This window comes from Hakea prostrata, chromosome 8 (genome assembly GCF_041222555.1).
Source record: "Hakea prostrata isolate BN-2017 chromosome 8, UWA_Hpros_2, whole genome shotgun sequence".
Lineage (NCBI taxonomy): Eukaryota > Viridiplantae > Streptophyta > Magnoliopsida > Proteales > Proteaceae > Hakea > Hakea prostrata.
Genome location: NC_142607.1, coordinates 646,466 through 661,131, shown reverse-complemented (window position 1 = coordinate 661,131; position 14,666 = coordinate 646,466). Strand labels below are relative to the sequence as shown.

The following is a 14,666-nucleotide window of genomic DNA, read 5'->3' as shown; positions in this document are numbered from 1 at the left end:
TTACAAATCAATGTGACTTCATTTTTAAACTGCTCTAACCCTTGCCCTGATATTTTAGAGAGCCTCTTCACTGCTATTTCTTGTCCTCCTTCCAACTTACCCTGCAATGATCATCCAATATCATATACTCTTAGAAAATGATATATAAAACAAAGGGCCTAGATCTCATATTATAATATGAAACATAGTTATTCTTCAATCTTTAGTGGTATAGATGTAGGTAAGATATCATTACTTCCTCAATGGCATCAAAAAAATACTGCTCCCCAAGTTGAAATACCAATCTTTTCTCAATCAAAGTAAACTTTTACTAGTACTCTTAAAGTGAGGTAGCCAATGGGATAAACCCCACCCCCACCCCCCACCCCCCACCCTCCCCACCCCAAAAAAAAAGAAAAAAAAAAAAAAAGAAAATCTAACCCTTAAATAAAGATGGAAAACCCATTTTCTCTAGAACATATTTGGAGTTAAAATCTATATCACAATAGGAAATAGCTTATGTACAAGCATTATGCATTAAGGAGTAATACTTTACCTTATAAACTGGACCAAACCCACCTTCTCCAAGCTTATTACTAGTACAGAAATTATTTGTTGCAGTTTTTATGATAGAAAAACTGAACAATAGCAATTCAGAGTCCTTGTTCCCAGAGAATTTGTGCTTATTTCCATTACAATATTCGTACGCAGCTCCTGTTTCGCTAGTTAATTTATTTAACTGTATCTTTGCGCTGCTGCTTCCTGTCTCTTCGTTCTTTTCATTGTTTCCTGTTTATGATTACAGAGAAGCAATGATTTAAAGCATAGATCTTAAAATGAGAAAAGTGAATCCCTAGAAGCAGATGCAAGCTTGCTCTAACTGGCATGTGTGTGTGTCATAGTGATTTACCTCTATCATCCCAAAATCTTCTCTTCAGTCTACAGAATATGAATGCTATTAGAAAGGCTGACATAATGATTAAGACAAGAGCCATCACTTGTGGCCATAGCTTTTTCTTGGTTGAATGATCTGAAAACAAAATCAATTGATAAAAAATGTAACCATACATATGCAATCAATAATGTAATCAAGAAACTAAACCTTCTGTTATTATTTGCTATGCAGATAGGATCCACGAGTAGAACAAAATAACTCATCTTTTTTTAAAAGGATCCCACAAAATCACCAAATCTTACTTGTATTAGCAATAGTTGCACACAGGATCCAAAGTTTCAATACGACATTGAAAATAATTTTCAAAAATTCAACCAATCTAGAACAGATACTCTGAGACTAATTGACCTAAAAAGATTTTGATGAGATCTACTGAAGTGAATTAGTCAGTAATGAAAGTGGAGATGATCAAGTCATACAAAAGCACAAGCTGAGTTATCTGAAGTAAGGGATTAATTTGCCAGTGTTGGTGACATTTATTTTTTGTAACCATTTATCCTATTCACCCTTGGCAACTTAGATGAGGCTGTAATCTTTTGCGGAGGAAGCACAGCTCGGTCCCCAACCTGAGGATTTTATAGTGTTCGAAAGTGCATATCAGCATATAACATGATCAATTTGTCAATATTTTCACTAATTCTTGAAATTTGAAAATATGACACAGATTAATATGCATTGACAGCATGCCACCAGGCTTATCATGTTTGTGCATAAAAGTTTAGCCTGTTATGATTCTATATATAATCTCTGACAAAGTTAAACCCAAAATTTTTGGCTTATGAACAGTATTTTTTTTCTTCTTTTCTTTCAGAAGTCTGTATAGAGGTACAGTGTTCTAACAAGATGATTTCAACGATCAGAACTAATGAAGGGACTAATGAAGCAATTCAGATCAGAACTTTTCTAAAAATATGTGTTTCACACATACGTTTTCATGTAGCGGCACTCTAGACCTTTCTCAACCCCTTTGTGTCTCCACAGAACAATTGCTACCATTTAGGGCTGCTAACTCCTAAACATAATACAATCTACTTCAAACCTTGGGCTATGTCACTTCAAGGATAGATTCTTATCAGAATGGTTCTCTAATATGGCAAACTGGTCTCTAAAAGGAAAAAAAAATTGGATGCCTGAAGGGATGTATCCATCTATGATCTACGTATTTGCTCTACTACTTAATGAAGTTTTATTTTACTGAACAAAAACTCATATATTTTTTTTTGGTCAAAACAAAAACTTATATTTGATGTAGGCAAAACACCTCTGGGTATCTTCCTTTATTATATTGAATGGTAATGCAGAAAACCTTATGATTTTTAAATCCAATCTTATTGGGTTGTGCTCTTTTCGTCATGAGGTGTCCCCTATATAAGTATATAACAATGATCCAAATGGAGAGGTAGCGATTACATCAGCTGTCCAAATTAGAGAGTAGAATACGGTATGAAGGGTGAAGATGACTATTCTTCATGTAATTTTAAAGACTCATAAAAGCAGTTTGAAATTTGGGGTTGGTAGATATAATTACTTATCAGAAAAAAAGCAATATTAGGTAATGCAAAGATGATTTATGATTCATAGTATCTACCCATTTCCAATCAAGATTAGATCATCATGACAATGGAGAGGCCATCAGCCTGCCTAATTTGACTCTTCAGGATAGAATCTTTGGATCACTGGCCCATGATAAGACTCTTCTTGTAGCAAACCACTCAATTTGAGAACGAATTCGTAGATCCCACAATAGACATGCCTGACTAAACAAATTTAATTGCTTTCTTCGGAATTAAGATACAGCATGTAATTGAAAGTAATCGAGATAATCAAGTAATCATGTAATCATGAGATTCACAAATCTAAAATTTTTGAAAGCCCAAAATAAAAAAGAAAGTGGGTGGTTAACTCACCAGAAATTCCGCCCTCACTAGTTGATTTGGTTCCTAAGAAGAAGATCAATGAACACCAATGGGTAGAACAGAATTAACCAGCAATAAGCATTTGGATTCGAAAATTAAGTTGTAGATGGTCACCTGAGCTGCTTTCGTTTCTAAGATAAAGTGTGTAATCTCCATGGAGATCACCAGAATATGGCCCATCAAAGAGAAAACATCCGGTACCATCATCAGAATCTGCAGAAGTATATCCAGTACAGGAACAATTGCGCTGGCACATATCCTTACAATCACTGAGACTAAGACTCTTACTATAGTTCTGCAACATCCAACTACTAATGGAAGCTTTAGTCTCTTTAAAAACATGTCCGGCGCTGCAATTTGGTAGCTTCATCAGGACACACCCTTTCGACGACGATTTCTCTGTATTGCCATATTCACAGAGATTGATTACTGACTTATTGAATGGTTGGGCAACAGAGAACTCTAAGCTCCCAGAGGAATCCACTGCAATCCAAGCACTACCAAGGCTGCCCTTGACTGTAAAGGTGAAGTAGCTTTGATTTTCATTAGAGTAGTAGTTGAAAACAAAGTTGGAGGTTAAAACACCAACACTTCTAATATTGGGGAAGCTGAAACTGTTACTATCCCAGATCCCACTTCGCCAATAAACCCTCCCTCGTTGCCAGATGAGGAGCTCTGTCAAGTTTTTTGGATTGACGCCGAGGGAGAAAGCTCCTGGTGATGGTACTAGATTGCTCAGCCATGAAGTTAGTACTCTGTTTCGTGGCTTATTATCCCTAATATCGAACAACCCTAATTTCATCCCAGGTAGAAATGTGTCAGAAGGATAATCGAAACTTTGCCACAAAATCCGCTCTCCGTTTGTAAGAATTAAATTTCCAGAATCATGGATTGTGGCACTTGTGTTGGCACCATTTGCAGGTTCTTCCAAGTTTATCACAGTAGAGATCTCATCACCGCTGGTAAGCACCAAATCTCCTCCTTGATCGATGCTTAGAGTTCCAAAGAAATCCACAAGAGGGTTCTCTCTGTTGGCTATCCAGACTGCTTTTCCATCATTACCCAAGTTCAGAATTCCCAGATACCGATTTTGGGAATTCTGAAAGTTAATGAACTTCAATTGGAAGAGTTTGTTCACGGAAACCAAGCTCTCCTCATCTCTAAGGATTTCCCCCTTTAAGAGAGTGTTCTTTGCTTCAGATCCTCTGTTTCCTAAGCTCCCACATAAAATCAAAAAGAATAGAACTGATATACTACCAATGCAGAACAATCTAGCCATTACAAACACCTAAAACATCTGACAGTAATCAATGAAAGCTGATGAGTATGAAGTAGTAACTCATACTTAAAAACAATCAATTAAAACGGTTTTAGTGGAAAAAGCAAATAAAGGATAGGTATCACACGTAGTTAAGCTGCCATGAAAAAGATGGAAGCTACAGAGATGGTTCCCTGAAACTAGAAAGTGGGGGTAGATTGCCTATGGCCAATCGCTCTGAAAAGTCTGAGATTGTGAAATGATGGTGGGTTTGTTTGGTAAAACAAAAGGATTTGCTTTCACACTAAGATTTGACCAAGAAGCATGGAGACCTGGGTATTTCTGGTCTTCCAGAAGCAGTTAGGGATGTAAGCGTATGGTCAAGAATTCGATTTGTGTTGGTAATTTGGTATACGTTTAAGAGTATTTGAATTTTATTTTTTCATATTCAAATTTGATTTCAGATAATCCGATTAATGATTGGATTCGAATTTGGATATGTCATTTTAAGTCGAATATTATGGAGGCTAATTAAAGTTTAATTTTGAGGAATATATCATTATTTCTTCATTAATATTTATTAATAATAATTAATTACATTAACTAATAGTTACCCTAATCCGATTACTTTGAATTCGGATCCGATATTTATCCGAAAATCCGATTAACCAAACAAATTCAGATTCAATTATAAATTTACATTTCTGACGGATATCGGATTTAAATTTAGATAATTTATTTGATAATGAGATTTCGATTTAGATATTAAACATTAATGGTGGAGTTACATATAATTTTGAAGAAGAAAAAATTTCAATAGGTCTAACATGAGCCCTACCCTCTACTGTGTAGTTCAAAAGCGAAATGAACTTTATTTATATCCAACCCTTTTTCACATGTTTAGGAGGACTCATCTTTAATCTATTGTTCAAATCAAATTCTTCTTTTGAATATATGGTGAAAGGTCGATAATGTTATCAATACAGGGTTGGTAGAGTTAATAGATCATAAGATTGTGAGTTCAACCCTTGTATATATAGCAATTTAATGTATCTCATAGTGTAGAAGTTATTGTTATACGTGATAGTGTCTTAAAAAAAAAAAAAAAAAAAAAGTTATACGTAATAGTGTCACGATCCTTTATTCGTTGATCCGGACATTTGAACCAGACATCTGAGAAATACTAGAGAATAGGATCGGTGTGAAGGAAACATTCAATATTTTAATGAATTGCTCAGGAAAAAGAACGCGGATGTATAGAAAAGGAGAAGAAAAGTAGTCAACAATGGTCACAATGGTCAAAACACGACACTTTTTGTTAGCATTTTATGCATTTTTTAATTAATTTAACATATAAAAACTCCTCGATCCTTTCTCTTTGTTGACTTTTTAGAACTATACGATCATGATTGAATGATATGATCTAAATGGAGTAGGAATCAGTCACTCGAATGAAAAAATCTGGGAAAACAACAAGACTTGATTGTTTATAAAAAAAAAGTATATATATTTTATTTCTTGAGCAACAAAGCTTGATATTACTATGGTACATATTTAAAAAGTTTTTTTTTTTTAAATTAAAAAACACATATTACAAAGTTCGAAAAAGTAAGCGTGAATTGCTCATGATACTCTGGACCCATCAACCGACACGTGGTTAGGACTCGGTTTGTACCATGTGAAGCTGATTGATTCATTTGTGTGAGTTTAGATCACCTTCGCCGTCAAGGTAGAATAAGGTGTTTTTATAATTATGTTTTTACTACATACATATAGGGGTGAGACTAAGGGTGTCAAATTTAGGGGTGCAAGTTTGGCCCTGGCGGCCCTGACCCGCCCTAAGTCCGCCCTGAGCCCGAATAGGGCTTGGGCTAAAGATTTTGGCCCTAAGGGCGGGTTAGGGCCAAAATACTTTGGCCCTGAACCAGGGCCAAGGGCGGGCCTAGGATTACTCTCTGGCCCGCCAAGCCCATCCCGGCTCGTCCCTGATTTTTAGCCCTGACCCAATCCCTGATTTTGGCCCTGATTTTGGCCCTGACCCAAGCCCTGATTTTGCCCCGCCACGACCTGTGCCCCGATCCTAGCCCTGATCTTGGCCCTGATTCTGGCCCTAATCTTGGCCCTGATATTAGCCCTGACCCTGATCCTGGCCCTAATTTGAGTCTAAAGACTCTGGACCCTCCACCCACATGGAGAGGAATTAAATACATATAAGTGGATACTTGACACATGTCAAATTTTAAAAACATGATCATGTTTTGTAGAAAATTAATAAAAATAAACTATAACCTCATTACCAATGTAATAAGCATCTATTTGATTTTGGCCCTGATCCTGACCCTAATTTTGGCTCTAATCTTAATATTAATTTGACGATGATCATGTACTACAGTACTAGATTTTTACCCTGATCTTCATACTAACATTGATATGAGTCTTGATTTTGATATTTAGTCACTTTAATCATATTAGACTATAAATTCACTTTTTATATTATTTTTAAGGTAATTTTTATTTTTCCAACAAAGTCATTTTTAGTTCAATAAAATATGGATTTTGTTTTTTTGACTAAGGTGAGATAATATATTATAAATAATAAAAACTATTACATAAAGAATTAATATATAACAAATCTATACCCTAACTTCTCATCATGAATATCTAACAAATCTACTATGATATTTCAAAAAAACTTATTAAAAACATATAGCTATGTTTGTAACTAAAACATCATTTTCTTTAACTATGAAAAAAATACTTTTTCTACTTATTCTATTTCATGAAAAAATAGAATAAAAGAGAGAGAGAGAGAGAGAGAGAGAGAGAGAGAGAGAGAGAGAGAGAGAGAGAGATATTGAATATAAGTTTTGGATTATTTGTTGACATCTTTAATATTTTATTTTTCAGAATTGAGTTTGGAATTTAAGTATTTAATTACTTTAATATGTATTTTAATTACTACCTGTCTTACATTTGATATTTACGACCGAAGATATGGCCAATTAAAGCTAGGGACAAGGCCAATTAGGGACAGGGCCAATTAGGGTCAGGGCCAGGGCCAGGGCTAATTAGGGCCAAGGTCAGGGCCAATCAGGGCCAGGGACAAGGCCAATTAGGGCCAGGGACAGGGACAGGGCCAATTAGGGCCAATCAGGGCTAATTAGGGTGTCACGCCCTCCCAGCCGGTACCCTATCTGGCATACCTGAGAGTGTGATCCACAGCCCGAAGATCAGGTATCGAGTGATCAACCTCCCACATAAACAATAACATAATCATGAACAACCATAACAAGAGTGCGGAAGATAAATCATAGATCCAATAATGAAATAATGAATCATAAACGAAACGGAATAATAGATATAATCAGAGTGTCAAACAGATAAGTAAAGTGAAGCAAAAATCCCACTTTTCATCCAGCGGAAAAGTAGCTCTAAAGAATAAACTAGATAAAAGCTAATCCCAAAGAGCAAGTACATTGGGTAACTAAATTATTCTCCACTTTGTAGACGACATCCTTGTAGGTGTAGATCTCATAGATAGCACAAGGACGCTTCCACTCAATGGTCGGACTAAGCATCGTACGGAGCATAACCACCCGTGGGATCTTCGAGTAATTGTGGTAACCGCAATCACCTTCCCGGAGATATGTCTCTTCGCCTTGCGCTTCCTCATAGGGACCGTCATAGTATTCCGTACTGCAGGATAGTCTAACAACATTGTACAATAAAGGAATGAGTTTCAAAGAAACTCGGTAAGGCGATTAAAATCCATAATAACATAAATGGCAGGATTCCGTAACAATCATAAATGCAATATGATATGAGACAAACAATGAATGAATGAATCTAACTCTAAGTATGCTTTGGTCTCTATTGGCGGACATGCTTTAAGTCATAGCACCGTACTTCTTTAGGAAAGTCCACTCACATCCTCAACCATTTAAGATATCTTGGATTCTCTCACGGATCATTTCACCGGTCTTGAGCAGCCGATTGGTAATGGGTCCTTCATCCCTCAGACAAACCTTGGCAGGGGGTTAAGTCAACACACTCTCTCACAACCATTTGGTATAAGTACTGGCGCATGTCGTGGTAATACCTAGCCAAATGCAAGTCTTCTACTTGGTTACATCAAGTCGATCCAGATACTTCCATTCCTCGTCCCCTCGACGATCCTTTCCGGTATCCTTCACACTAGAGTCGGCGTATCCTATGGCACCGACCAACTCGGACTACGGACTCATCAACCCTATTGGTTATCCACATATGGTAAACGGGAAGCTCTCACGTCCTCTCACGGGTTGGTTACCGGTCTTAAGCGCCCGTGAGCCCAAGTCTAACCATATGCAACCCTACCAATAAATGGCCCCCACAATGTGATTCCCTGTCCTCTCACGGGTTGGTTACCGGTCTTGAGCGCCCACGAATCCCCATTGCTACCATGGGTCGTTCGGTCTCAATACCCCTCCGATTAGGGTCCGACATAACAGACATCCTAGCCAAACACTACTAGACAATCCTATATATGTCATCCAACAGTTTAGGAAGGTGTCCAGAGGGCATCTCCGGAAATATCCCATAATATTCCCGTAGTAGTCCAAGGACAGAAGTGTCAAAAGGACACCTCTCCTTTCCAAACCATACGTAAGCATACACATGCATCAATTCATATCATCACATATATGGTAACTCCATATATGGAAAGAAATCAAGTATAACAATCACTTGTATAACATTGGTAAGTAAATCATACATGAATCAATTCAATATGAATAAGTAATGCTACTGTAATCAAAGTTATGCAACAGTAGAATATCATTGTAAGAATCTAATTTAGGAAACATATTAATGATATTCAAATATAGAAACTAGATTCATGCTATCTATGTAATTAAGGAAATAACCATCCTTACCTTTTATAACTCGCAAAGAATCCAAAGAAATCAAGTAAGATCTTGGCAAACTTGAGAAGAAGGTCCTAAACAAGTATATACAACATATTAGGAAAGATCCCTAACAGAATATATACCAAAACATCCGAAACGCACCAATTCCGGAGTTGCTTTGTACTCATTGGTCGAGTGGATTGGTCGAGTGGTCCAACGACCAATCAGTCGACCAATGCAAGACGATAGCTTAGAAAATCAGAGTTTTGAGATATGAAATCCGAATTTGGTGGTTTAAAAGGGTACTAATCAAGGGGTAGACTACATCAGTAGTATTCTAACATATAGGGGACCTCAAAACACTAATCAAATCAAGGTATCAAGATCCAAATTAGGAAACAAAAAGTTACCATAAATAAATCAAACATGGATCTTGATGAATTTTGAAATAGAAAACAAAGACAAGAACTATAGGAGGATGGATCATTGCTTTTGGTAATGAAAACATGAAAACATGCATAGGTCTTCATGGAATAAGGCTTAGAAGCATAAATCTAAATAAGGAAATAAAACCTACCATATATGTACTATCATGCATCATGAAGAACACATAGCAAGGTAGAAGAGAACAACTAGAATTCTATGGATTATGGATCATAGAAGAAAACACAACCATTAACCACTAACATGATCAATGAAAGAAGATCCAAAGAGATCAGAATTCAGATTAGGAAATTAACAGAGATTAAATCATGGTTTGATCATGAATCCTTCAAAAGCTTGCAATGATCATGGTTAAGATCATTGTTCTAGCCTTAAATCCTTAGGATGATCATGAGAACATGTTCGAGAGATGTTTGCAACGAGAGGATGCAGCATCTCTTCTACTGTCTCAACTCAAAAAGGAAAGAAAAACAAAGATGTAGGAGAAGAAGAGAGAGTAGACATACCTTTTGATGCAAAAAGAAGAGTTCGACGAAGATCCGCCAAGAAAACTCCAAGGATGCAAGAGAGATGACTTGCAGAGGTCTTTGGTTCGTTCCGAGAGGGTTTAGAGGCAGCAAATACGAAGTGGACTCGAGGTTAGACTTAAATAGAGCAAGAATCAACCTAATTGCCAAAGACAAGACCCATTGGTCGAGTGGATTGGTCGATCGGCCCATCGACCAATCAGTCGACCAATGCAGACAAAGAAGGCCAAAACAGGGAATTGAAGGCCCAGATCAAATCCAAACCTAAAGGGGTTTTGTACACAAGTCAAGTGACTTACCTAGTAGGTAGAAATGCCTTCAAACCAAGATAGAGAGCACTCCAAGTCCATCAACTAATTAGATCTTCATCAGGATTCTGTTTCCATAAATAGAACCTCATCATCAACCTTCATGGAATCAAAGCCAGACACCAAGTCCTCTACTGGGATGGCCCAAAGCTGACTTCTCTTTTTTTTGGTTCGGCCCCCCAAAAAAAAAAAAAAGGGGGGGGGGGGGGAGGGGGGGGGGGGGGAGAAGGGGGGGGGGGCGAGGGGGGGCGGCCGCGCCCCGCCGCACACCAGCCCCAACACCAAACCCCACCCCCCACCCCCCCCCCAAGGGGGGGGGGGGGGCGGCCCCCCCCCCGGGGGCTTTGGGCCGGGGACAATAATTATTGGCCCTGAACTAGGGCCAGGGCGGGAATGGGCTCCAATTATACCATATAGGGCTGGGCTTGGGATTGCAAAAGCCTGGCCTAGCCCGGCCCAGTTGCAGCCCTAGTGTCAATTGCGTATGGAAACTGTTTAATCGTACCCAAGTGTGCCGTCTAAAATTACATTTTTCAAAATTCGGTATGGTGCGTATCAAAACCGAATTTCTTCGGTACGGCTCCAGTTTCAAGTATTCATACCTACAAAAACTGTACTGTTGTGGCTAAAATATCCACTTCTGGTTTGCACCGGTCTAATCAGGCTTAACCAGATTCGATTGATTAGATTAAAGAACTTATGGGATTACTCGAGATTATAAAGAAAAGATGATCAACACCATTCAAGAAGGAACGATGATCCGAAGGTCATGATTGAAAGTATTACTAGCGGGAAAATCCATATAAAAGAGGAAGGAGAATTCGAGAAGGTAAACAAGAAACTGACAGAAGGATCAAACGAACCAGATCAATCCAGATCTGAGGAGTTCAGTGCGAAGGTGACGGTTCAAGGCGATCGGCAAAATTAGCACCAACATTTTGGCGCCGTCTGTGGGAACAACAGTAACTTAAACATTTTGAAGCAGATGTTATGGCTCAATCACCTGAGCGAGAGGATGTATTATCGACTGAAATGGTAGAAACAAGCCAGAGAGAACCAAGGAGAGTATATCCAAAAAGGAGAACAAGAGAAACGATGCCAGTACCACAAATTCCGACTATGCAGACTCGGCAGAGACAAAGAATGACTGAAGATTGTTCACCTCATCCTACTGAGATGTTTGAAAGATAGGAGAAACAACTTGCAGATGCATTGGCGGCATCTCATCTGGAGCTGGATCCGAATCAAATTACAGAGCGATTCGAAAGTATGTAACATCAAATCCTAGAAACTCAAAATTTGATGAGGACGTTCATAAAGCAAATTGGAATTCATCCAGAAGGAAGAGTTCTGATCTCACCAGCTAGAAGATCTCGAACTCTTTCTCGAGCTGAGACGATCTCTGTTCCGAATCCTCAGATTCAAAGGTCAAGAGAAGGCCAAAGAAGATCAATTCTCAAAGAAGGATCAGGAGAAAGTGCAGATCCGAATTATATTCCTCTGGAATCTGAAGACCAAGGATCATCCAAGGACGATCGATTAAGTCATATTCCAAGTAAAAAGAGTAGAAGCCTTGGAGATCGGGGAGGTAAAAGAGAAACAAGGAGGTCGAAGGTAGGCAGATCTGAAGTTCATGGATCGGAAATCAGTAAAAGATTTCGTATCCTGGATGATCAAATTCAGCGATTGACGAACAAGGATAATGGAGAAAAAGTGGAAGAAGTGATAAATCAAAATCCATTTTCTAAAGATATTATGTCAGCGCCATTGCCGCGTAATTTTAAACTTCTGGTATTCACGATGTATGATGGAAGCACAGATCCGATGGAGCATCTGGCTCAGTTCAATTCTATTATGATGCTAGCAGGCGATTCTGATGTATTAAAGTGTCGATCCTTTCCATCTTCATTGAAAGGTTCTGCAACAACTTGGTTCTTCAGTTTATTACCAGATTCTATTAGAGATTTCAGAGATCTGATAAAAATATTCTTGTCGAGATTCCAAAGTAGTATGAAGAGTAGTAAAACTGTTGATAATTTGGCTGCAATTCGCCAAAAATCAGGAGAGTCAGTTTGAAGTTATATGAAAAGATTCAATCAAGAATCAATTCAGATTAAGAACTTGAATGAAGTAGTAGCGTATGATGCTATGTTCAGAGGTCTGACGAACAATCATTTGTTAGAATTCCTGATCATGAACAAACCGGCAAATATTGCAGAGTTGACAACTCGCTGTAATCAATATGCTAATATGAAAGACATCCTTCAGGCGAGGAAAGAGATTGATGGCGATGGAGGCAAAAGGAAAGAGGATGGAGTCATGAGATCTGACCAAAGGGATCGAAGGAATAACATGAATTTTTCAAGAAATGGTCCTGATCGTCAATTCAGAAGGGATAGTCCGAGGCCATTCCAAGAAAATTATACTCCTCTCAATACTAGGTCAGAAATTTTGATGCGAATTCAACATCATGGAATTGTAAAGTGACCATTAACAATGATAGCAAAGGCAGATGAGAGGAATCTGAACAGATTTTGCAGATATCACAGGGATCATGGTCATGACACTGATGATTGCAGAATTTTGAAAAATGAGATTGAACGATTAATCAGTCAGGGGAGACTGAATCATTATGTTCAAAGGAGAAATGGAGGTAACCGGAGAAATGTTGCTGATCAGCCAAGAAGATGGAATAACCAGACACCAGCAAGGGAAGATCAGCTGAAGGGAGATTTTCAATATAACTCTCCAGATGAAAATGCTAAGCATCAGGAAAACCAGCAAGTTCAACAGAAGCAGTCTCCTGTCATGACCATCTTGGGAAGTTTAGATTTGAATTCAATTTCAAAGTCTAAGGCACATGCCAGGTATGTAAATGCTGTCGAATCTCATGTTATTCCTAAGAGAATCAAAAAGATGAAAGAGATAGTCTTCACAGAGGAGGAGATGGATGGAATTCAGAAACCACATGATGATGCCATTGTGGTAGTCATTGAGGTGGCAAACAGGGATAGTCACAGGGTTCTAGTCGATACGGGGTCTTCCGTAGACATCATGTCTTATAAAGCCTTTCAACGGTTAAAGTTGGATACGGTCAAGGTAAAACCTTGTGGGACAAGATTATTTGGATTTTCTGGAGAATCTACTTCGATAAAAGGAACTGTGGAGTTAACAATCACATTGGGAACACATCCACAAACAATAATTACGGTTACTAAATTCTTGTTGATAAAGAGTCTGTTAGCCTACAATATAATTTTGGGAAGATCAACATTGAATGCTATTGGAGTTGTAGTTTCAATGAGACATTTGAAAATTAAATTCCCAACTAAAGGAGGTATTGGAGAATGCAAGTCTGATCAGAGAATTTCAAGGCAAAGCTATACAACTTTTTTGAAAGATTCAAAGGCACAAGGTAAAGCTCTTGCTCTTATTGTGGAGGTCATGGATAACAGGGATGAAGAAAAAATTCAAAGAGGTGAACCAGTAGAAAGGCTGGAAAAAATTTGTTTTGGCCTTGAAAATCCAGACAAAGGAACCATGATTGGGGCTGATCAGAGCAATCAAGACAAAGACCAATTAAAAGAATTTCTTCAGCAAAATGTAGATGTCTTCGCTTGGTCAGCACAGGATATGCCAGGTTTAAGCAGAGAGGTGGCAGAACATTGTCTTTGGATAGATAAATCTATCAAACCGGTGAAACAAAGGCGAAGGAATTTCTCATCAGAAAAGCATGATGCGATTACGATTGAAGTGGAAAAGCTCAAAGAATCTAAGTTTTGAGCAAATTGAATGTCCTAAATGGCTGGCAAACGCGGTAATGGTGAAGAAGCATAATGGAAAATGGCAAATGTGCGTAGATTATACTGATTTGAACAAGGCATGTCCTAAGGATTGTTATCCTTTGCCACGAATTGATTAGTTGATCGATGCTACGTCAGGTCAGCAAATGTTAAGCTTTATGGATGCTTATTCTGGTTATAATCAAATTCTTATGAAAAAGGAGGACCAACCCCACACAGCATTCATGACAAATCAGGAAAGCTATTGTTATAAGGTTATGCCTTTCGGATTAAAAAATGCTGGTGCAACGTATCAAAGGGCAATGAATAAGTTGTTTGCTGATCAGATTGGAAGAAATATGGAAGTTTATGTAGATGATCTTCTCGTAAAAGGTCAATTTAGATCTGATCATCTCACTGATCTAAGGGAGTGCTTTGATGTACTGAGAAGGAATGGAATGAGACTCAATCCTGAAAAGTGTGCGTTTGGAGTTTTGTCTGGTAAATTCCTTGGTTACATGGTTACACAGAGGGGTATTGAGGCAAATCCAGAGAAAATCAGGGTCATCTTGAATGTGACAGCGACCCCACAAGATGAAGGAAATCCAAAG

At 38.2% G+C, this 14,666-nt stretch overlaps 1 protein-coding gene across 1 annotated transcript in view; it reads right to left on the bottom strand.

Moving 5' to 3' along the window:
* The window catches only part of LOC149006155 (G-type lectin S-receptor-like serine/threonine-protein kinase CES101), an 11,625-nt gene extending 7,150 nt beyond the window's left edge, over positions 1-4,475 (bottom strand). Inside the window, exons 1-5 of the mRNA XM_089165353.1 lie at positions 2,965-4,475; positions 2,842-2,874; positions 890-1,009; positions 536-768; positions 5-101 (exon numbers count right to left, since the gene is read on the bottom strand). Of these exons, the coding sequence (XP_089021479.1) occupies positions 5-101; positions 536-768; positions 890-1,009; positions 2,842-2,874; positions 2,965-4,129 (1,648 nt within the window). The 5' untranslated portion in view covers positions 4,130-4,475. The remainder of the gene's footprint in view (positions 1-4; positions 102-535; positions 769-889; positions 1,010-2,841; positions 2,875-2,964) is intronic.
* Positions 4,476-14,666: the final 10,191 nt, after the last annotated feature.